The sequence below is a fragment of the Varroa jacobsoni genome, unplaced genomic scaffold, assembly GCF_002532875.2.
Source record: "Varroa jacobsoni isolate VJ856 unplaced genomic scaffold, vjacob_1.0 scaffold_245, whole genome shotgun sequence".
Lineage (NCBI taxonomy): Eukaryota > Metazoa > Arthropoda > Arachnida > Mesostigmata > Varroidae > Varroa > Varroa jacobsoni.
The window spans coordinates 126,360-150,402 of NW_019213147.1; the positions used below are offsets into that span (position 1 = coordinate 126,360).

The 24,043-nt window shown below is 40.2% G+C and overlaps 2 protein-coding genes across 8 annotated transcripts in view; one reads left to right on the forward strand and one right to left on the reverse strand.

Moving 5' to 3' along the window:
- LOC111258547 (uncharacterized) overlaps window positions 1–13,776 on the forward strand; it is a 127,574-nt gene extending 113,798 nt beyond the window's left edge. For 5 of the 6 annotated variants that reach the window (XM_022829914.2, XM_022829913.2, XM_022829912.2 and 2 more), the window contains 4 exons: window positions 6,607–6,740; window positions 10,337–10,596; window positions 11,081–11,225; window positions 11,725–13,776. In XM_022829914.2, the coding sequence (XP_022685649.1) occupies window positions 6,607–6,740; window positions 10,337–10,596; window positions 11,081–11,225; window positions 11,725–12,196 (1,011 nt within the window). In that variant the 3' untranslated portion in view covers window positions 12,197–13,776. Of the gene's footprint in view, window positions 1–485; window positions 588–6,606; window positions 6,741–10,336; window positions 10,597–11,080; window positions 11,226–11,724 lie in introns of those variants that run through there. The other variant, XM_086967502.1, reaches the window with a different exon arrangement.
- A 3,424-nt stretch (window positions 13,777–17,200) lies between these two features.
- Window positions 17,201–23,330, reverse strand: LOC111258552 (uncharacterized). Of its 2 annotated transcripts, XM_022829923.2 has the most exons (6): window positions 22,727–23,330; window positions 21,700–22,124; window positions 20,250–20,340; window positions 19,644–19,774; window positions 19,038–19,195; window positions 17,201–17,857 (listed from the first exon to the last, which is right to left on the reverse strand). In XM_022829923.2, exons 2-6 carry the CDS (start codon window positions 21,789–21,791, stop codon window positions 17,712–17,714), a joined length of 618 nt encoding a protein of 205 aa, XP_022685658.1. In that variant the 5' UTR covers window positions 21,792–22,124; window positions 22,727–23,330; the 3' UTR covers window positions 17,201–17,711. The 2 variants fall into 2 exon arrangements, with proteins under 2 accessions (XP_022685658.1, XP_022685659.2); XM_022829924.2 differs by lacking the exons at window positions 21,700–22,124; window positions 22,727–23,330 and having other exon boundaries at window positions 20,250–21,065.
- Between the last annotated feature and the right edge of the window lie 713 nt (window positions 23,331–24,043).

The window sequence follows — 24,043 nt, forward strand, 5'->3', positions numbered from 1 at the left end:
TAACTGTAACATGGGACAATTTTACGAAACTGAAGCCTACGCCCAGCTAAAAAAAAAAAAAAAGATGTTACCAATGTATATCCATGAGAACTCGTTGACGGTTTAATTCTCACCTGCCTATTCACTTAGATGCCGCGTAGATTGAACGATTCGTTGTAGATAGGTGTCGACCGCGATAACGATCACGCTTTTTTCACTGCCGGTGTTGCTATTGTCAAATTACCATAGAAGCGTTTCAGTGATATCGATCGAACGGAACAGATGACCTTTTCCCGAACGTCTCGCCGTTCGGCTCTACTTATCGTCTACAATAACTTACGCAATATATATATATATATATATATATATATATATATATATATATATATATATATATATTGCGTAAGTTATAGTTTTTTTTTGTTTTTTGAGTAGATGCTTGCTCGTTCTTTGTTTGAATTCAGCGAATCGGTGGATTTTGTGGTCATTTAAAGAGTTTCCGGCAGTTACTTGTGCCAATGAATAATGAATTGCTTCCAGCATTTCGACCCCACACGTGTACCTACGTTCTTTTATTGTGCAAACAATCACCGCACTGTAACTATCTGGTATGTATCATGGTCAAATATAGTACAAACAAAGTCTTGTCTTATAAACGTCGTGTTCAATAGAAATTCAACGACAAACCAAAGGATATATCTGTCGTCTTTCTGTGTATATTTGTTTTCCGTATTTATGTTGAAACGTTAATTATATCACAGTAGCCAATATAGAAATGAGCCTCGTGCTTAAAATTGTTATGTTTACAATTCAAAGCTAGTGAAGTTCAATGGATATGGAACTGGCAAGTGGCTACGCCCGCGCGCGGCCTACTGGGATAATGAGATCAGCCGCTATTGAACTTCCGAGTTTGTCAACGAACACGTACGTCACCGTATGGCATTTCGTTCAAAACAACCTATAATTGGAGTAAAAGCCTACGTTGAAAACGATTCCACCTAGCAAAAATGTATCATCATAACCACCGAATAAGCTAAACTTTCAGAAAGTCTTCGACCTGTTATAAATTTCAGCGCTGAAATCTCAAATATTGCATAACGCCTCAATAGACGAAGTTTAACGCTTTAATCAGTACATTATATTGTACCTATAGACCACAATGTAGTGTGTACTGTTTTATTATGAGTACGGTCCTCGTAGTGTTAGTCAGGTGCACGTCTTCCTATAGCCAATTTTTACGTATCTTGTTAGCGAACTATCGTCAGTATCATATAGCTGCATTAATGCTCAGACCTAGAGGTGGATAAAGGTTTGCAGATAGATTTCTGATTAACGCTTAACGCTTGTTTAATCTGACCTGACCAGCTTCAAGTTGTTGTGTAGAGCCCGTCGCCCAAGCCAAATCTTAGTTGTAAGCCACCAGAAGGGGCACGCTGTAGGCGACAGCTTCGACTTCTGTCTGTTATCAGCTCAGCAGATTCTGGCCAGAACAAGTAAACAAAGCAAGTTCTGCAATGAGCAACCCGTTCCATTGTTTAAATTAGCAAAACCGCTCGCTAGGTGTACTTGTGCATGAGCTGGTCTCAGTAGATGACTTACCGCTGGAAGTGTCAACTTCCAGGAAATGATGTCTCCTGAAAGCTGTGTCTAGTGAGCTGCAATAACTAGTCTAGATATTTCGGCTGAGTCCATACCACAACCTATCTAGAAGATCTGGATATACTGGAGCTTGAACCCCCCTAATGTGTGTGTCATGGCCATGGAGAGAACCGATAGCATGTAAAAGGTTAACGGGTAAGGTAACGTTCCACGATTGTCGTATGACTGATCTCCCCTATCTTTCCCTGCAACCAGTGGAATTTGTTTAAGGGATAAAGGTTTGTACTAGCGATGAAGAGCGCTTCAGAAAAACGGACCAGCGACTAGACAACATTAAGGACCCGTCTCTTTTCGCCGAAACCAAACCGGCGTTCGCCGTTAGTACCTTGGCCTGTTATACAGCTTAGATACCATTCGCTGAATTGCGTGCAATGAAATACCTGCTAACGGAGATGGTACCCAGTAGAAGCTTGTACTAGTAACAGGGCGTTTCAGTCGATGGAATTTGTTTACACTGCTTACCGATACTTCTATGACGTGACTTTTAATTTAGACTCATGCTAAACAGGGAGCGTATCTAGATGTTGCATCTCACTTATTTCTAGTAGAACACGCTTTAGACCCCGTGCAACTATATCATGCTGTTTACTGAAGAACTGGGTATTCGTTCCGGACAATTAATACCGACATATCCCAATTGCACTGTCGAGTTCCAGCTCGCTCAAATCTTCTAACCGAACTACTCAATGCGTGAAGCGTTTTGTTACTTCGTGCCCACGCTGCCGCAATCAAGCCTCTTGCCTGTCTATCTTCACGGCTAAATGTGCCTTTTTTTTGCAACTAGAAACGGATCATCCAGTTGCTATGATATTGTGCCTGTTATTGGTCACTGTCGACCTTTTTTTGCAGTATTCCTACCCCGAGGATGTAGTCGTCAACGTGTCGGCTTCAAAGGCGACCGCGAACGCCGCGACTTTTATGGCGGGCTATTTTGCAAAGAGGACTGTAAACCTCGTGTGGTCGCCGACTGAAAATTTCATTAGTCGCTGACTGATTTGTGTCGTACTGGTGTTGAAAGTGGAAGCGGCAATGACGGTGACGGTGACGATGCAGCTGCTCTTGACTTTGGTTGTGCTTGTGAACAAGGCATGTCATACAATGGACACAGACCGTAATGAGATCGGTTTCGACAAGTGAGCAACACGTTTTGTATTATAAAAGGATCGGTAGCGTCGTAGACACTTCCACCGTGTTTGCCTGCAGGATATATGATGTCATGGTAGCCCAAGTGGCTAATGAGGAAAGACTGACAAAAGCTATTACTGTGTCTTATTTGCTGCACTCACTGCTGTCTGTGTCGATATGGGTTGAGCGGTAGAAAATATCAAAAGCGGGAATGAGAAAGAACTGTGTACGAATGTAAAGCGGAAAATAAATATGTTTAGTGAGTTGTAAAATTGAGCTCTAACTGGTATGGCTGTGCTACAATTGAATTCTTTTGAATACGACGTCGCCAGTGAACCATTATTGTCGAGCAGGCTTTGGGGTTAGGTCTTTTTGTTGGCTAACCGAGCAAACGTAAAATTTCTCCATAGTAACAAAAAACAATCGGCGTCCACCCGACAGAGAGGTAACGCTTGACGTCGCTTGCGCTTTTGTCTAATGATCGTTTCATATTGATCTAGTTGTTGTCTTTACGGAGAAAAGCTACTATAAAATGTTTGCTTTATTCGACACTTACAGTTCACGACAGGTTTTTGGCAGAAATTTCACTTGAATGAGTCTAGACCATTGTGTACCCCACTAAACCCCAAGCATAGATACATATGCTATGCCCGCTATTATGCTAGTTGACATTTTGGTACTTCAACAGAAGAGTGAATAGAGGCGAGCGGCTCATGAAAGGTAAAAGAAGCTTATGATCTTCGTGAGACTCTATTCATGGTAGCGTATCTGTTCTCCAGGGACGTCTAATTGCGCCTTACTGACACCTCGAATACCGTGGTATACCTGCCACTTCATTTGTAGTTTGGCCGTTACGTGTCGACGGCTGTCGAATGGATCCTAGAATGGCAGTCGATTGCGGTATCGCCATATAACGATTGCTATTTGGATTTTGAATAGTCTGGACCACGGAAGGAGACACATTTTACTTAAAATGATTTAGCTGGGCCTAGATTCCGAATACGACTGGCCCCTAATTTCCAGTTTCGTTAGGATGACTTGATCGTTAGGCTGACATTCTGTAGTGAGTACGCACCTGGTTGGCTATATCACTGTTGCGGCTTTCCCTTTACAACTGTATCTGCCACCGTTGATTCCAGTAATACAAAAAGCATAGGAACAGACAGCTGTGGAAGTACGAGGTCTGCTCAGGGTATTAGTTAGTTTAACTGCTGCTGTGGTTTGGCGGACGCTGATGACGCTTCCACTTCTGCGACACGACAGTCAGCTGGCTAATAGTTGTCTGCATAGTGCCGTCGTCGCGATTGTGGCCATTCGCGTTTTCCTCAGGTTGAACCTCGAGCAAGCAAATAAGCAGGGCAACAGACGATCAAGAAGGCAGAAGTACGAACAAACGAACCAGTCAAATCAAAGCGACGACAAGTAACAGTCATATAGCCCTGCTGGTTGTGCCTCGCAGCAATGAGTCATTCGATGGCTGTAGTGTTGTGACTATGGCGTGGTAGTTATGGCCGCTGTAATGGTTCCGATTTTTCCACTCAGAGCAATGCTGCATCGTTATGGTTTCGCCGTCATCTTACTACCAAACAAAAGATACTTTAGCTTCTGCTGGTGCCGACGCGCGCGCGTCTGCGATTGTGGCCGCACGTCGACAGCGCTAAAGTAAGCGTAGATGTGCTAGCGGTAGCAGTAGCACTACCAGAGAAGAAAAACTATCGGAAAAAAACGAGGCGTCCCTCTGGCGAATATCTCAGAACGTCTTCTTCGTCCGAATCATTCGACTATCATCACTTGTCGCTTTATCAGTTGATATTCGCACACGCGTACACACACCACCGCATTTGCGAACGCCAAGCTGGCCGGCTAAAGCGATTTAAGGTAGCGAGACGATATGATATGGCTAGAAGAAATAAAGTTGTATAGAAGATATATATATATATATATATATATATATATAAAAGTGCCGTTTTAATTTAAGGAAACAACTGAGGAATTATTTTCATCTGGACCCTCGTTCGCGCCGCCATTAACGATCGAGTTGTTACGTAACAGAGTTATTATTATATCATTTGAGGGTAGGTTACTACAGCGCGTCTGCCGCTGCCGGTGCGAGCTTCGCCTTACGATAGGCGCATCTAGTTTAGTTTCACCGTTATAAAGGCAAAAGGACATATGTAAAACTTATGTCAAGTAGTTTCTAGCAAGTCGTTCTGCAATCGCCCATCTAGGATTAAAATACAACGTCGCTTTTTTCGGGGGAACAAGTAAGTTTATCCTTTGATCAAAATGCCAACTAAGCATTTCTTACAACTGTGTTATGGGAACTTTGAATGTATCCTCAGATTGCGGATCCGTCCCGTAGCATCATTAGAAACGTCAAAAAATATATGATAAACATCTACTAATTCGCTGTATAGAGCTGCTGACAGTAAAATAGTAATATCAGTTCAGTTATAAAGATACACGTTATTGTTCCTCAAACGTTAATTAAAGTGTGCGCATAGATGCCCTATTGAGGCAACTGATGTAGGGATACGACGAGGAAGCATTGTTTCGAAAATTCACTTGAGTTTTCATTGCCTTTGGACTGTTACGTAAACCTGTTGATGAAATGACGTCAAAGGAATATGGAGACAGCCTCCAGTCATATACCGTCACAGACCGTCGGCACCTTATAAAGATCGGCTACCAATTATTCTATATATAGAATGACTGCTCTGTATATATATATATAGAGGGAACAGGACCTTAAAAAACGAAGAAAGTTACTTAGTTCATTAACTGCGTACTAGTGCGGAGCGTCTTTTATATTCCTCATATAATTAAGGAGTAATATAAGAAGGAACTATCAAAATATCTTATCAATAACCCCTTATGTTAAAATAACTAAAATTATTAATTTCGCTGATTTTTTATCATTTTGATCGGGTCATGTAAAGATGCAGTCATGTAAAAAAAAAGGCCTAAAAACAGCTTAGTCTTCGTCACTTTTTTTGCTCCTCAATCGAAGACCGCGCCGACAGCTTCGGTAATGACTCTTCCAGCTTCTACATAAATGAAGTACATTTTGTGTACAAATGTTTATTACATTATTATGTGGTTCGGTTAGACCGGAGGTTGAGGGCTAAGGAAGGGCCGGTGAGCGACGGTTGAAGTGGGGTAGGCGCAAGCATTGAAAGCGTCCACAGACATTTGTACCGTGTAAATGCCTATTTCAGCAGGAAATTATACAGGTGACGAAGCCGCCTAGCAGACTTTGCTGAGAAGATGATTATCGGTGGTAAGGCGAATAAGAATGTGTTGCTTCTCTTTCTTCATTATTCAATTGAAATTGATTAGCGTACTGATACATTAGACTACTGGTGTATCTGAAGAATTATGTAGTTGGCTTTCAAAAAACAAATGAGTTGAACCTTAAAATAAAGATCTTTGCTGTGTTCCTGTAACGTAATACTGCTTTTAATACCTGAGCACCGGAAGCGTTTCATTACGTGCGATAGCAGTTTTCTATAGACATTCTGCACTGTTGCAGTCTAGACTTTTCTCGGATCTTTTCATGCAGTCGTCTGCTATCTCGGCTTGATACAATGGTTTATGTCGTATATCGAGGGATATTACTCATGCTGAGTAATTTTCAAGTTCGCCCATCTATCATCCCTTGTCTAAAGTAGCGTTTGTCAATCAAAAAGAAGCTCACTTAAGAACATTTTGAACCAAGTTAACTTTCTCAGATTTTATTTCGAATTATAATATCCACGTTCAAGTTGAACAATTCTACATAATTATTAATCTATTAATTTCAGCTTATTTTTTCTTTTTACTATTTCTGCGTTTCTATTCTAGATCGAAGGAGTTCATGATCTCCACTCGTTGGAGATCCTTCAGAACAACCTAATCCGAGCGAATAGACAGAAGGAAAATTCCAACAGTCTGGCACAACTCACAGCTCACGCTCACGCTCATAACAACAACAACAGGTAAACGTTTCTATCTTGGAAGGCCGTTCTTAATGATTGCGTTATTAAATATACATATAAAGCGTGTTAACGGTTACATATACGCGTACATGTATTGTACGGGCAAAAAAATCGTCAAATACTTTTGCCTCATCTTGTATACATATATATCCTTTATGGCGTGTCAGCATTACTTACGTATAGCATGACTTTATATATGTATTATTCAAGAAGTGCTCATTTCTAAGATAGCACATTTACTTTACGTTATTCCAATGTTGTTCCTCTAATTTACCAGCTTCGAGGTATTCAGTGCTCTCCAATAAAGTTAATGCCAACATGTTCGGCAACCCTTAGCAACATCTGAAAACCAAAATATCGATTGTCGAAAACTTCCCGACCTATCTTCGTCATCCAGAGAAGGTTTAAACAAAATATTAATAGTATCATTAAGCGCACGCTTTCAGCGAGATGCTCAGTGTTGACGTAGCGCTCGACATGCTACTTTTTGCTTTGTACGCCATATGTATATGCTTACGATATACTCATCGGGCGTTAAGTTCGGCTGTTTTCTTCTACTGTGTCTACTTTGTTCAAACTAGGCAAACCCTAGCCAATGAACACTGCAATCGTCGTTGCCATCTACCTGAAGTTGTAACAACTTATGCAGTTACCTGAGGGCTTTTGGCGGAACATAGCACTGAAGGTAAAATAGATCAGAATAAGTACTAACTGACACCAAATCACTTCGAGAGTTAACGTTACAAACTGCCCTCAAGCTGCATTTAAACTGAACGAACGAGTTTTCCCAAGAAGCCAGAGGTTCCCAAATAGCCAACGTTACGATAAAGGTGCTATTGGATACATCCATCGTTCGAACATAATCATGTACATCTGTCGTGATTCGTTGAGGCTTGTTCATGAGCTAATTTCAAAAACGAAACGATGTTTCTAAGCGGTACTGGTACATACAATGAATCAATAGAAGCGTATCTTCAAGTAAGTGCATTTGATAAACAAATGTGCGCTCCGCAGAAAAAAGAGCCGTCGTATGCAAAGTACAAAACACATAGATCGTCGATTATAACCACCGTTGTCGTAGCATCACAATGAAACTGTCTGCGTATTGCCATTTACCACTGCTAGCAAAAAGCAAAGTACGACAAAAGTGCTAGTATGACTTCGTTCTGTGATCTCTTTATTCTATTGTGCTCTATTTGAAGTGCGTATGACGGCCTGCTGTGTTGCCTCTTGACTTATTATCTCTGCAATGACTATATATTGTTTATCGATACCTACGAGTGACTCGAATGCGGCTTCCAAGCGTTGATGAACGTCGGGTGCCTTCCTTATTGATGTCCATGTTTGGCTGGGAGTTCTTCATTCGTTCGCGGTTGTGGGCAGTGGCCGTTTCTGGAAGCCCTTTGTCGTTTCCGACTCGTATTTGTTTCGCCTGCCGTTGCCTTATCTTCTGTTGTACGGATCAGGAGACTGATTTTATTTTGGAGAAGAAAAATCAACAACGAAACCTAAGCTGTCGTCACCCTTTGTCCGCGTACGGCGGATAATCCTTTACGAGCTGACGCCCCTGACAACGTCGCCATAAATCCACTGTCGACTGACAATGAAAGACAGAGCTGTCTGTCAGGGTGCTGTTATAGGTTCATTGAAATCGTTGGAAATTAGATCCAATCTGACTATCTGGAGCAGTTTTACAGCCAGCCATTCGAAACATAGCCTCGATTCGTGAAGAGGTTAGGAATCTATAAGGCTATATTTACTTTTGTTTTTTACAGAAGATATCGACGCTTGTCCAAAATTAAGTCGCAGTTTTATACGATTTCTAATTTTTTGTTGTCGGATTTAGCGACGCAAGCGTACGTTGATTTTCTGTGGCTATATCCATTTGTGTATTTAATCATGGCGTCGCCACTCATTATCGGTAGCACATTGACACGCTGAATGCTATTAGTCAGGTCAATAGACCTACAATTCCGCAGTACAGGAGTGAAATTTCACGGCTGTTTAGTATTTGTTATTTTTTTGATTGATGTTCGAGAAATGTTAGTTTAAGATGCCAATATATTAACGAATTTACAAGGATGGGATAAAAATAAAATTCATGGGTCAACAGCAAGCCTAGTATTTACGTTAATTTCATCATTAGCAGAGCATAGCTATACCGTAACGAACTTCCCAACATTGAAGCCCACTGAATAGCCGAGTCCCAAAAAGAAGCTGGCTTAATATTGTTATATGTTCTCACATGTACTTAACTATTGCACAGACACGAAGAAGTGCAACAGCTTGTGCTTACATGAAGCACAGTCGTCGGGCGCGTTCACAGTTGTGCGTCATCTCGATACAGTCTATATCGTTTTTTCCCGAAGTCATGCCTCTGCCCATTGAGTCTTCAGTGATATTTTTCATTTACAGTGCTATAGAAGGGCACAATAGTGAATCCCTTTGCGTAATTTACGTTGCTGAATCGACTCCTAGCAATCCCAATGATATTGGTTAGCGGTTGTTTGTCATTCGTACCACAGAAATGGTGCCGGTCACGACCTAGTCAGCCACCAATCGCATATACAATTGACCATATACATTTCATACGTTCAGTCATTGTTTTCTTTAGCAGTGTATTTTTAGTTTCGGTAGGTGTAGGTAGGTATACACGTTGCATCCCTGGCGGACACCTGGCGGTACCGTTCACTGCGAGTTTAGCGCATTCGAACGACCTGTTATGCGTTCCGTAAACCGTTGATTGATTGTGTTCGGCTATTATGGATGCTGTTTTCGCTAGTTCTGCCAAATTCGCCTTTCATTCAAATCAAAGCCTAACTTAATGTCAGCGAAGGCAGGCCGATCCCTTTCGGGCGACAGAAAATTATCTCATGAATTAAATCCTGTAACATATACTATGTTACGTTAGTGTATACTGCGTCTTTGACTTCTTTCCAAACAGTCGTTCTAAAAACGCATTGTAAGTACTAGCATCGAACGCTAGAAGGCAACAGACTACCATTGAACAAGCATTTTTAAATATATTCATAAAAAATTATTACTTATACAAAAAAATAATATTTAAAGTATGCGTATAGTATCATGGATTGATTACCTAACTGCCAATTGCGGATACAAAATGAAGCTTGACTACAACAAAAAACCAAAGCCCTTTCTGACCAGGATGAAAATACTGTGGTATTGCTTAATTATGGCCATTCCGCAACGGGGTTTTAGAGAATCCCTTCATAGTAACCAATGATCTAATACAGTCATAATATTAACCTGTTCTTAATTCATTCTCTTCATTTTCCAGTTTAACTTTTGTACGATTTGACGTTACATATAAAGTTATCGGCGGTGTTTACTGTAGTGTACTACAGGCATGAATTGATAAACAAAAATACCGTATCATCGCAAAGCCATAATCTTAGCTGCGTCGGATAGGTACCTTTAGAGCATACTGTGTCACACGAGCGCAAGTTACATAAAACGCATAAGAAATTACTAATGTTTCTCAGACTATCTAAAACTTATTTTCAAATTCTTACAAGTATATGTCTCTTTTGTGAAGTCTAATCTAATTGTCATTTTTGCTTCACAAATCTGCACAGATCTTTGCAAGAGGACGACGAAGGCTCGGGTGATTCGGGTGAATCCGAGCTTGAGTTAATGATGTCCGAAGACTTCCTCGAGCCGAGCTCGAATGGTGCTCCGAAACCTCGAAAGCCCTTACGACGCAAAGTGCTCCAAGGGCCGCATCAGAAGCGGCGTCAGTCGGCGCCAGTGACTGTTTCGAGTGCTCGCTCGGAAGCATCTACTGGAGGAATATCCATCGACCGAGACTGCAATCGGCCATCGTCACCAGATCTTGGTCAGTTCAGCCCATCACTAAAATTAAACAAACAACGTATGACCCCCTCAAAAATATCTCTGTCCTCATTGCCCTCTTCAAAGTGGCCCTGACCTACTAAATTTGTGCCTCGAAGATATCGGGTTGAATACAATAACCTTGCAGTTTCTTTATAGCCACTGTGCAGGTCGGGGCACGGCGATCATTGTTATCAGCACGAGTATATGGTATACAATTTAGTTCATTAGCACATTCCCGGAATAGACCTGCAATACAATCCGTACACGAAGATTCTATAAGGCTATAACGTAAGTTTGTAAGATTGTAGTTTTTACCCTTCTGTGAACTGTCGTAACGATTGTTTCAGCTACGTATATGGACATCCAGGGTAACTCACTACAGAAAATCTATCCGGTAACATCTGTCACAGGTTTCGGTTCTAAATCGAACTGTGTTTGATTTTATTTGGCGTATTTTATAATTGTGTTATTGTTCTGTAACTTAGAGCTGCGCGATCCGGCCTTTTTCGACTCACTGCTGTCTGACAATGGCTCACCACGATCCGAACCATGCTTTTCGTTCATCTTTGACCCGCCGTACAGTCCACCGCCGCCCTCATTCTGGAGCCTTCCGAATTCGGCATTCTCGAGGTTGGTCGACCCACCAACTCAGGATGAAGGCCCCAAATACGTTCACCTTAATCTGAACTACGCTAACCAAGCTTTGAAATTAATTCTTATTTAATTGGCAATTTGCTGTGCGTCGTCAAACAGACTTACATAGATTGCGAAGGGTATCAATCTTAGTGGAGTCTAGTGTTGGGCTGTTAGAAGCACTAACTTTCTAATTATTAGCCAGATATTTAAACGTTCATATTTAAATAGAATAAATTACTGAATAGGTATACACTGCTCGTGTTGAAATACTTCCAATGCTGCTGCAAATTTTTGCTGGTAGAATGGATGTGATGCAGGCGAAGTTCACAAAGTGATGCAGGTCGCGAGAAAACAGCGTGGTGTCAACAGGATAGACACTACTTAGACGACGCTATTCAATTGCTACATGTACATGATGCGTATGAAAGTTTGCTATGCATATCGCGATATACTGTTATGGTCGATATTGGATGCACTTGTCTTTCTCCAACAGAGGTGGCAAGCGTCAAGGATCAACTGACAGCTATACGACGTCTTCGACCCCGCATTCTGATTCACCGTCGGAGTGCGTCTACACCTACGCCGAGTGTGGCAGTACCACGTTGAGTAATCGAGATACTCGATCATCGTCGTTGTCACTCTCCTCATCGACGACGCGACATTCTTCCGAGGACGAAGAGGTCCTTCTAGTTTCGTCAGCGGCCATTGATCCTGGTCTTCACCGATCGTCTCATGGGCAGTCTGCCCATTCCCACGTGTCCGGCTTAAATCCGTCATCGCACCGCACATCCCACGCGCCTTCAATGGGGGCCCGTTCCGCAACGACGATAGGTTTCTCGGGGCATCGAGCATCATTAATAGGCGCTGGAACAGCCGCATTAGGAAATTCGATAGGACTGGCGCCGACCATGACGGCGCAAATTCCTCATTTCGCAAAATGCACTCCACGCATCACCAAAGTGTAGCTCTCGAATATAATCATAATGATAATAATAATAATCACTCCCTCACTCACTTCTGTTGAAATCATTAGTGCTTTTGATACAAGTAGAGTTGGACCGCCATATAGGTTATTCTAAGACAAATCATGAAAATCCTGTTCAAGGGATGTTACGCCGGTAAGAGTACAGTGAGGTGAAGTTGAGACATCGGAACACTGATCAAGCTGCCCAGGTTTATGCAAGCTCAGTTCGAAGGATTCAAGCGAATATATAACTATAGCAACATTTATAGGGAGCAAATCTTGTTGAGTGATACCGTTGCCATCTGGCGCTTACCTGACGCGACCGCGTACCAAAGTATAAAGGCATGGGATGCATCGCAATCAATGCACGCTTCACATTTGAAACATGTTCTTCGACAACGAATTGTGTCTTCTAAACACTCTAGTTCCCATACATAAAAGTACAACAACGGCAACAGATGCTATGTGAATTAATTATTGCGGAAGGCGCAGTTTGAAATGGGTAATAATGGCCCTGGTAATGAAACAAATGATTAATTGAAAAAACGTCACTCTCTTCCGCATAGAATATTGCTTTATATGATGCAAGGAAAACCATTGTAGAACCCACAAGATTCTCTCTGGTCTCTTATACTCCTGACAAGACCCATTCAAAATGGAAAGAATTTATCGTCACTAGGTGCTGTCACATCAGTCTGTCAGGTTCGTGTTCTCTGCTTGATTTTTGAAGCTGACTCTTTTGATGGACAACTCTAATATGAATGCGCTAGTAGTTCATCGTTAGTGGAGTGAAATGTTCAGTTTTGTTATCGAAGCATTTGGCGTGTTCCTGCAGAAACCCTGACAGAGCTAACGTGCGGAAATACGCCTTCAACTTTTCCCCAACTCGATTTGTCTCTGCCGACGGGAAACTAAGATAAACGGATCACCCAGATTGTATGTAGCTGTGATCTTGATAGCGCGCAACAAGTTGATGGTCGATGCTCCAACAAGTAGATTATGTTGCCCTGACTAGATAAAGTATAGCTTTTACTCATGTTTACTCGCAATGCCCTCTATCGAATCGCAAAATAAAAAAAATGGTTCGGTCGCGATCTATTGATACTTTGTATGCAATACCTATATATAACCAACATACCACTGAACGTTATTGCGTTGAAAGCTAGACAAGTTAAATTTGCCAATAAACAGCTTATATATATATATATATATATAAAGCGTATGATCATATTTTTGCACGTCTTAGTTGTTTACAAACATACATTTCGCCTAGGCGTGCCTTTTAAGGAGGAGGGCCGCGATGGTCAATGGTCTGTTTACTTTATGCTATATGCGAACGCGTCAAAATAGAGTGCAATTGAGCTATCTACGTATCGACGTACAGTTGAGCTGTGATTAGTGCATGCAGTGTCACCCGAAGAAGGAAACGGACTGAAAGCGAACGATGTGGCTCGTGTACGCGCGCTGATTTTACAGTTGAAACAAAAGCAGAATTTCAAATGGATTTAAGAGGAAAACAGTGTTGTTGTTCTTGCAAATGCGTGATTACTATCAAAATAAACAAGAGATGCTCAAAAATAATGGCAATATAAGATGTAATTAGTTATAGCAGCAGCTGGTGATGCGATAGCTATCATTGTGGTATCCTCGTAAGGCCGTGGGGACTGTTAATTATTGTTGGAGACAATTTGAATACGTGTCTTAGAGAAACAGTTTTTTTATTTTGTTACGTACCTATACTTGATTATTCCTTCTATCTGAACAGGTCCCCAAGGGCTCGTTGCCGCTAAAGGTCAGATCAAAGTGTGTCTTGTTATACTTAAGATTCCTCTTAGAGGCCTATGTAATCGTACAAAGAGTATCTTTGTCTTTGTTCGTCCTTTGTGTTATAATCACTGCTACTGGATGATTTCTTTCATGATTCTGTAGCAAAAATTTGATTAACGGTGAAATTTGAATCAGCGATTATCTCCTGTTTGATCGTAATTCACTATGGCGCTGTATTCAAGAAGTTGCACATTAGTCATCCCGACCACTGTCTTCCTCTCAACTTAGAAACAGCTTGATATAGTCTTCGTAAAGGTAGTCCTCAATATGTGTCCATAACGAGATCTACGTTCTGAGTATCAGAAACCGAGGTCTTTGGTGGTTGATTCATGCGACCGCTAGATCAAAAATCCGCTATGGAAGTCCCATTTAAATCTGCTACTGATGTCTTAATAAGAAGACTTTGAGCGTTTTCATTAATTCAGCTAATTGATTACGTAAGTTGACCGGTTAATACGTAATTTAATAGTTGTGCGGCTATTCTGGAAGGCAAAAAGGACGTCACGCTGTGGCGTTTGCTTCTGTTGCTCAACTTATCAACTTAAATTGGATCAAAATCACTGAATGATATGACAGCTACAATCAATCGATCGAAGTTTTTGTTTCAACGAGAAAAAGAGCAGAAAAAGTTTGCTCTTTTTTCTCATGAAACCGATCACTCTGCAGCTACAGCTCTACAACGCACGTTCATGATAATACCTATTGACACAGTTGAAGGGCTCGAATTTATACAAAAGTAAGTTGTTTTTTTGGAATGCTCTTCAAAGAGGATAGAGGCTTGAATATCTAAAGAGTAAACGATTGTCCAGACAGATTTAATTTTGTTTGTGTTCTGCCGTATAAGCGGCAATAGCTTTCTGCAGAAATCTAAAGTCAGTGTTTGCGGAATAGGCCCCGTTGTAGATTCAACCAATAGCAGCAAACGAAACAATGTATAGTTTCTTGCAGGAAATTAAAGCGGAATGAATATCATTAGTCTATTTCTAATGCGAGATCGTCAAGAAAAAATATGCGAAGGTGACTTAAATCTTGTTAGAACTAAATCACTAGTATCTTGTCATTTGTTTAGTGGTGAGATATATCTTCAGATAACAGTGCAGTACAGGTTCTCTAAAAAGCGGTAGCAATTTTTACGGCCAAATAGCTCTCACCTTGAAAAGCGTCTCTTAATAGCAGTATCCTGTTAAGCAAATAACTCGGTCTTAATTGCAATGGCGATCTACACTGTTTAAATAAAAAGTCAATTTGGTCATTTGCAAGATTCCATGGCGCTTGTGAACAACGTTTGGCCTTCAAGGTGCGGTTAGCGGGATCACGATATCTTTCTGCGCATGCGACGCTGATTCACTTGAATTAGATGAATTAGTCATAAATTTCAACTCTTGGCGTTAGAAACTAAAGACAGCACGGCTATAACGATTGTTTTAAAGGGATTATTTGTCAAAACAGACAAGGTGTTTTCCTCTCGTATGCGTTCTTAAGGCTCGCATAGTTTGCTACATATGCTGTTTTTCGAGAACAATTATAAGTCACCAAAGATGTCGCCATTTTAAGAAGGTCTTCCATACATGTCGGGGGTTACTCGGGTGAGCCTGCAGGCACACGTTGAGACAACCAGTTTCCAATTTAAGAAACTTTGAATTGATTGTTGGAAATACGTTCGTTCTGTATGCTCAATGATTGTTTGTAGCTATGGTAGGAGTTGAAGATCTCATGACAAACCGTAAATCGAGCTATATTTACATCGCTGATTTGAGAGACCCTCGCACACTCAAGTCAAATCGCATATTCGGAAATCAATAATCCCGTTTTGGTTTTCACTTTTGAGGACCGAACGAGGAAACAGTTCCGCATCAGTTCTGTTGGTTTTATTGCAGTTATGATCGTCTTAGAGGCGTAACGAGGTCGATTGATTCTATTCGATAACATTACAAGTTGGGTGAGCCCTTGCTTCTGTGCCAACAGTAAATCACCGCTGAATTGTATCGTATAGATTATAGAAGACGCCAAATCTATTAACATCTGACACTTTGCCGCCGGTCCTAAATGCCCTGACAGGTTTCGTGAACTCAATCGGCATCGTAGTCCCAAATTTGTCGAAAACCATCCCACTAACGTTTCGGTGTACCACAGTTTGCTCATTATATTTGACGATGACATATTTCAACGTTGATTGTACGAGGGGTTTCAATACGAATCGGGGTAGAACGCTAACGACCCGTCATCCAGCATTTGATCCGTATCCAGAATTCGAGTATTTCGGTACAAAGTGATAGGTTCTATCGTCCTTATACGTGAACGTATTCTTGTCAATATTTATAAACAGTTGAAATAGCTTTACCAGCTAATACCAACACTGGTTAAGCTTCTCAGGATTCATACTAAGTGCAGTGGCGTGCTGGCTTTCTACTGATGCTCGTCAATGTCTCGCAGGATCGTACCGGTTTCGATAGACGCAGGACGACGAGAGGTGCGAATTTGTTTAAAGAGAAAAATCTTAGTTGACGCCCAGCGGATACGAAAGAGAGGGCCAGATTTACAGAGGTCCAGAGAAACAACCCTATGGCTACAAGCCCTAGACTGTATCGTCTGTACCAAACTCGAGTAATCTAGTAAATCTTTACACAATAACTCCGTCTCTTGCAAACTGTCGCAACGGTTAACAGAAGTCAAGTTCTCAAATGAAGGTGTATCAAGACAAGTCTTTTGAATAAATTAGTTCAGCGAATCTTGACTAACTTAAACTGAAACCTTAAGTACTGCAATCCGACGTTTCAACTTACATAATCAAAGAAGAACCTATAATTTCAAATAATAGTTACTACTAGAAAATGAGTCCATGCCCCTAGGTAGTTACCCAATTGATAGGAACAGGTCGAAGAATACTTATCGCATGTTTTGCATAGAAGAATCGCAGTATACTCATGGAGAATTGCGGTGCTTATATGAATATGCTGCATATAAAGTGTTGAAGGTAAGTTTAATCACTTGTGGCACGTCGAATTCGTCACTATGTTGGGACATCTAATGGAATGCCATTTTGTCTTTCTTTTCCTTACATTTGCGCGTCTTAGTTACAGGATTGTAGCAGCTCGTTTGGTTTGGAGATAAGCCTCATGAATGTATAGAAATTTCTAAACGACTTACTGACAGCTAATCGAGAGAAGGCCACATCGAATACATTTGAAGGTGATATAGAAGCCCAGCAATGTTCAATTGCAGGACTTACATTTATTTGATTTAAATTATTTTGCTGCGTACCTATGTGATAATCCTGAAGACTCGCTATTAGTAATAAAAATAATCATACACGAAATTCGATTGAGTCGATGAAGTGGTTTCATTGACTTTTGAAGGCGCTGTAACCTTGCAACATCGTTTTCTTCGCATTGTAAGGTACCAACTGAACGTGGTGCAATTCTTCAAGCATTTAGTGATGCTCCTAATATAACTGGATGTGCCATTATACCCCCGTATGTACTTATGCCCACTTAAGCAAATTGAAGGGTTGCTAAACTCCCAGTTGAACTTATTCGCAAGAATGTTTCCTTTTCCGGGTGTATAACTCATCAACGGATAAAGAAGAGGCATCTGCTAGATTAAATGTAGAGATCTGATCACCCATAATACTGCACGACGTATCTCGCGGTCTTGCCTGTCGTATACCCAGCTGACAGATCGGACGGATTTTAGATGGTATCTTTCTTGGAGCAGTCCTCGTTAGATACCCTTTGGAAATTGACTTTTTTCAGGTTAGCTTTATCTAGCACAGCTTGGATCGGATCGTGAAACTTATCCTCCATGTTTGGTGCGCGGGTGATTACGTTGTATGAAGCTGAAAAACAAGTTAGCGTCAATAAGGTTTTTTCTAAATTATTTATAAAAATATATACACTGTTACTTACTATTACTTAGTTAATTGTATCGAGGGTGTAATTAATGTGTATAAACACGAGATTCTTTTTATCACAAATCTAGAAGGTCGCTTGACATAAGGCAAATAATTAAGTATCGTGGCATATTCTACGACAAATGTAAAATATTGGATCGTTAAGAAAATCATTGGCTGTTCTGTTTCATCGTAATAGGTTCTTTTTCTGGAAGGTTCTTTTTCTGCAAAGCTATATTCACCGTCACGTTCAAATCTTCAAATTGAAATTTCACTCTAAGTTCGGCCTCCAAAGATCGTATCCTTGTGGTAAAATCACTAATTTTGACACGTCTTGTTCATTATTTACCAAAGTAAAAAGGCTGTCAAGACAAGCCAGGATAGATATGGCGTGTACAGCAAATACTGTGCGGGCCACAGTGCCAGTTGAAAAGCTATTTAAATTAAAAAATTGCACTTCTAATTTGAAAAGTGAGGAAACGGGGAACGCCACTGTTTGAGTTCGACGAGAATCGCGTTAAATCACTTTTGAAAGAGGATGTTAAATGAGCCCATGTTGTTTAGCTATCGAGTCCTCATTGTACGGCCAGCGAATCTACTGGGCCGCTTCTACCACCTTTTGACATTCACTCACTTTTCAGCCGGCGTAACCCATTTTTGGAGTCCGAGCTAGAAGTAAAACGTTACAAAGCAGTAGTCTATAGTTATGTGCCACTGAAAAGCAGGAGAAGAGCTTTTCAATAGTACTAAACGTCTCTAGAAAACCACCATCGAAGCAAATATAAGCGGCGGAAGACGATAAATGAAAATAGTCATTATCTCCTGTAAATCCTAGATAAAAGTAGTCGCTCACTTTTTGTAGCCCGATTTAGAGGCATCGTTTTCTAGTTACCGTAATGCAAAGACTATGCGTCGTCTGTGAAAGTGATGCGTATAGTGAACATCTGAACTTACTAGTGTGCGTTAGAACTTCGAAAAACTGTATCCAAAAGTGTAAGCACATATATCTTAGTATAGGTTCATGCTTGATCATTAAAGGAAAGTTACCAGAAATTCGTAATAGCAATAAGTAATATTACGACCCGTATAGTTCTCAAAATGCTTGTAAAGCTGACACTACACGCACCTGCAGAACCTGATTTTGCCCAGACGACCGCCCAGTTCGCGTAGTCAGTTCCCACGATAGCGATTTCCATCAAAGTCTGATCGCCCATATCAAGGTAAAAACGTGCTGGATGTTGGCTATCTTCCTTAACGTCAATAGACATCGTAACCAACTCCCCCCTGACGATGTCGAGCGCGTACAATCATTAAACGTTATCAAATCTGTTTGCTTTAGCAATGGAACGCCTATCGAGAAGCCCATTAATGCATGAGTCTGCTACGGCCTTACGTTCTTCTGGTGACAGGCATATCAGACAACTTAGTAACTTTAATATTGCAACAAAGTTAGAACTAGCTCTGTTAGTCATGTTTCACTGGTTACCGCAGCTCGCAAGCAAATCCCTTAGATAAATCGCATTTCATTAAGTAAATTCTATTTATTATGAATGATTTTGATTTTTGCTGATTAGGTATTCATCATAATCAGAATGTACGTATAATGACTAGCAATGCAGACAATTTAATCCATAGCTCGAACGGCGGATCAGCAGAAGTTATCTGCTAAACGTACAGATATTCATTAATAATAATTACATAGACAGAGTTTCGTAATTAAAACTATACTTACTCTTCGGATATGTATTCAGCCTGAATTTGATAGCTCTCTCCAGCTTGCTTTGTTAGCACGACATGTGCGCAACGGTCGGCATCACCATAAATCGCCTGAGAATAACTATCTACCCACCACTTTCCAAGAAACTACGCAAAAAAATAAAATAAACATTAACAAAATTACAGAACTACGTTAATTCCCACTAATCGTCGAAACTGAACTTAAAGAGCCTTTGGGTCTTTTTGCACCAGCTCCCCTTAGTAGTTTCGCAAGATTCCTCAAAGGTGTGCCAAAGTTAAGTATATAAAGCGTTGATATCTGTGCAGTAATATGTTCGAGAATAACTTTTACTAATTACCAACTTCTAGTGTACAATTTTTCAAACAATGTTTTACATTATTGGGAAATATTTGAACAACAATAGATTTCACTATTGCATGAATGCGGAGAACATGAACTTCTACACGTTTAACATATATGTTTCGGGAAGTCATCTGAGTTCCGGATCCTGTTCAACCCCATGTACGGCTTATTTAATAAGTACGGCTTAGACTGCTGTATGAGTTGAAAGCTGGTTCAGGAATCGATTGAGACTAACATCGGCGGGGAATATCCACCTACCTTTTCTGCGTCGATAGAGTCCATTATATGAGCTGGTGAAGCGCACACTCTTGACAGCAAATCTACGATAGTCACGGCTATCCATAAATGTCTATGGAAAATCATAGTAATTAAATGAAAAAAATACTTTATAACCTACTAAAAATGAGTTACTGTCAAACTGTAGAGTTCTAGCTACTAGCTTGCCAATAGCCACTCCCCGCACACCGTTGCGTCTTACATGTATCCGTCTATAATCTGCTTATATGATTTCTGCTGATGCATTTGTCGAACAATATCTTGTAAATATTTATTAATATCTTTTTTTGGCAAGCCGAGTTCTAATAGTAAACAGTTCACCAAGCTTCTTTCATCTTTTTTGGCGAACACTGAAAATTCGATTCAGTGAGCTTGGTAACAGATTCCCTTATAACACAACGTCTAACGAAAAAAGATGCAAGACTGGTAATTGAAGGGTAAACATCAGGATGTTTTCTGACCGACAGTCAGCATAAATTATAGTAGCGACCATGATGATTTGAAGGTTAACAGTTATATCAAGATGGACACGAAATTTATATTTATTTAGCAATTAAACGTATTATAATGTGGGCTTTTGTGTTTGTTGATCGTCGAAAAGTGTGTGAAAGGGTTTATGAGTCATATTGCAGTAAGTCGTCAAAGTTGATACAAACAGAGATATACGAAAATCTTAGTTGGCGTAATACGATCATTTGAAAAAACACCGTACAGAGAAAATAAAAATGAAATGTAGTCGCTGCAGGAGTACCGAAAGTCGACATTACTTTCAGAGCTCCTTCAGCCATTACAGCCGACATCAACATTCGATGAGCCGACACTTTTTGAAATATTTGAAATTAACTAGTACCAAAGAAGGACGTCATTTGCTACCGCAGTTATTTGTAAGTTTTTCCATACAAGCATTCAGAGGCGAACAAATGCATACTCTCAGTGAACTTCCATGATACACTTTTAAAGAAATTAAGCTATATTAACCATGATATCAAGACAAATCTCTTATGTTTGCCACGTGGTATAGAAAACAGAAGACTCTGAACAGTGAACTGTTGATATTTAAATGGTTATTTTTATTGTAATTATTATTTGAAAGGAGCTCGTAAAATACGTAGCGATACTCTTTTTGAGCGGCCTAAATTGAATATGTCATAAAAAGAAACCTAAAACCCATATGGCCCATATGAACCCTTTGCATCCGGCCACGGTAAGGCAACAGAACGTTTTGAAGCTGCGATTATCATGATTGCTAAGACTGAATTTGACGTTGGTCGCTAAATTCAATCTGGTTGTTATCGAAGGCCGATGGCAAGATATGAGGAATTTAGTATACATAAGAGAGAGGTCGTTACGTTGTGACTGTTTAGATCTAAAATATTTCTCTCAAAATTAACCTTAAACAGTGACGCTAAAACAAAGCAGTGCTGCACCTCACTTTTTCACGAGCTTCACACGAAGGGTCCTGTTCGTCGTAGCCGATTTTTTGCTATCGAAAAATCCACTGGCAGTTGTCATTAGCGATTGCATCGAGCCCCACTCCTTTTAGACCGGGGAAACGTTTGTTGATGCATTCAAACATCTGGGTGTCAATGGCTTCAAAATGAATGGAAGTCGACGAAATTACTAGCTCCTTTCTTTCACATTGAGATTTGAAGGCAGCGTGTTTCGTGTACGCATGCCCAGCCTCTTCAAATCTTCAGTATCTTTTTTCGGACTTCAGATACTGCAAATGATCTAAGATGGTCGTAAGCAGCTTGCTACACAAAATCGATTCCTTTGGAAGAATAACCGTTAAATCCAATTAGATGTTTTCACATAGCGACCGATGAATAAGGTACGTGTTTCGTCAACGACGACCATCTAAAATGACAAGCGGAGCTCATTGTCTAGGTTTAATATATTGGTTTTCTTTTCACCTAAACAAATGATTATATTTTAAATAAATTGAAGCGCAAAAAAGCGTCGACAGTTAAGCTCGATTTAGTAAAACACTAGTTCAGCATTTATTAGAAAAATTTATTCCTAGCTAGAAGATACCTTCCTCGCAGCGGATAAATGTAATTCCTAACTGGGCTTGAGGCTCATAATTATCTTCATAATCTTGCTGCGTGTCGTTGCACATCTTTACTCCATAAATGCTATGAAAACGACTATATAAACCGTTGACTTTTCGTTTATATCTCGACACTACTTACTTTATATTTGTAATAACGCTAATTGGCCACGTTAGCTTTGATGCTAATTGTCGCCAGTGCTAAAAATAGCCGATGTACGTCAATTATGAGTTACTAAACAAACATGTTAAGCATACATGTTTACTATTATTATTTTTGCTTTTAATAGTATTTTATCTATTTTACCTGACTTCCAATGCAAAATGGTAACTGGTGACGTAATACGTTCATCTTTTGAAAAATAAGATGTATGCACAACAAGGGAATATCTTCGTTACCTTTACATACATTACTTTTTTACTCCCATATGCATCTGTCAGACTGCTGTTTTCGACGCGGCGATAGCGCCGCGATTCCACAGAGAGAACATCCCGATGGAAAGAGCAGCGTCTCGTTCAGTGACCTTGCTAAGAAACTTACGTTACAGCGAGTAGGGCAAAAATAACTAGTACAGATCCTAAAGTTAAGCGTACTCTTGAAAAAATTCATGAAGCACTTCTATCACAAGCTAGGTTTAACGCAGAGTTTCGAATCTTTCAACACCCAAAGCGAAGGATTCGCGCTAGCAAATAACGTGTTGCGTTCTCCCCTTAGCGTCTTCAGAGTAAAATAAGACGACAAGCTATGCTGTGCAATGACCGAACTTGGCTCATAGTTTCCTCGTAGTTTTAGTAAAGTTTTTTTTTACAACAAGTACGAACAAAATAACTTAAGTATTCTTGTTAATAACTAACTGAACATTAATCGTTAACTCAGTGCAAACGTAAAGCCAACTTTATTCGACGTAATTACATTGTGGTTATTCTATACGTTCTAATAGTGCCTTTTGTGTGAGAACTTAATGAAGACCTTACGTGCCGTTAACCCCCGGCGTGCCGCTGTCGTTGTGCAATCAGGAAGATCTCCTACGCTGTTTTGTACGCTCAGAAAGCCCAACCATGTCACTTTTGGTGATCATTCCGCTAGGCCGAACACCGAATCTTCCACAGGGGGATCTATTCATTCAAACTATATCGGTGAGCGATTGCTATTGTCGTTTTTTTTTATGTAGACTCTATAAGAACAACGAAATGTAGTTTTAACAAATAAGCAATTGCGCATTGATTCATTTGTCGTTTTCAAAGAAAAAGTTGCCATTTGAAAGATCAGAAAAACAATAATTAAAGAACTCCTATATTTTCAGTTCCTTCGGCGATTGGAGTCATACAAGATTTTTTTTCAAAATGACAATCGTAACATTTAAATCTACCCAGAAATAAAAAGCACTCTTACAACGTAGGTACGCTTGTATGTTGGGCATATTTTGCGTACGTTTTTACGTAGTATTGATGAACCGTTATAGTAATGATGTGCTGTGGTGTGAATTAGCGGATATAGTCTGTCATAACCAATAATAAACAATTCGATTCTTCAATAGTACGCACGTAGATTGTTTAGCGCATGACGCTGTTAACTGTACATGGAAAAATGTACTTTCACTTCAGTGTCAAGTGTCAATAAGTGTTCAAGTGTCAGATAAAGTCTGACCATTAGTTAGACAAAAATGTTGCCTAACAGCAAAGTCAGCGAATGAAGGTTATTAAAAAATAAACTTTCTCCCAATGA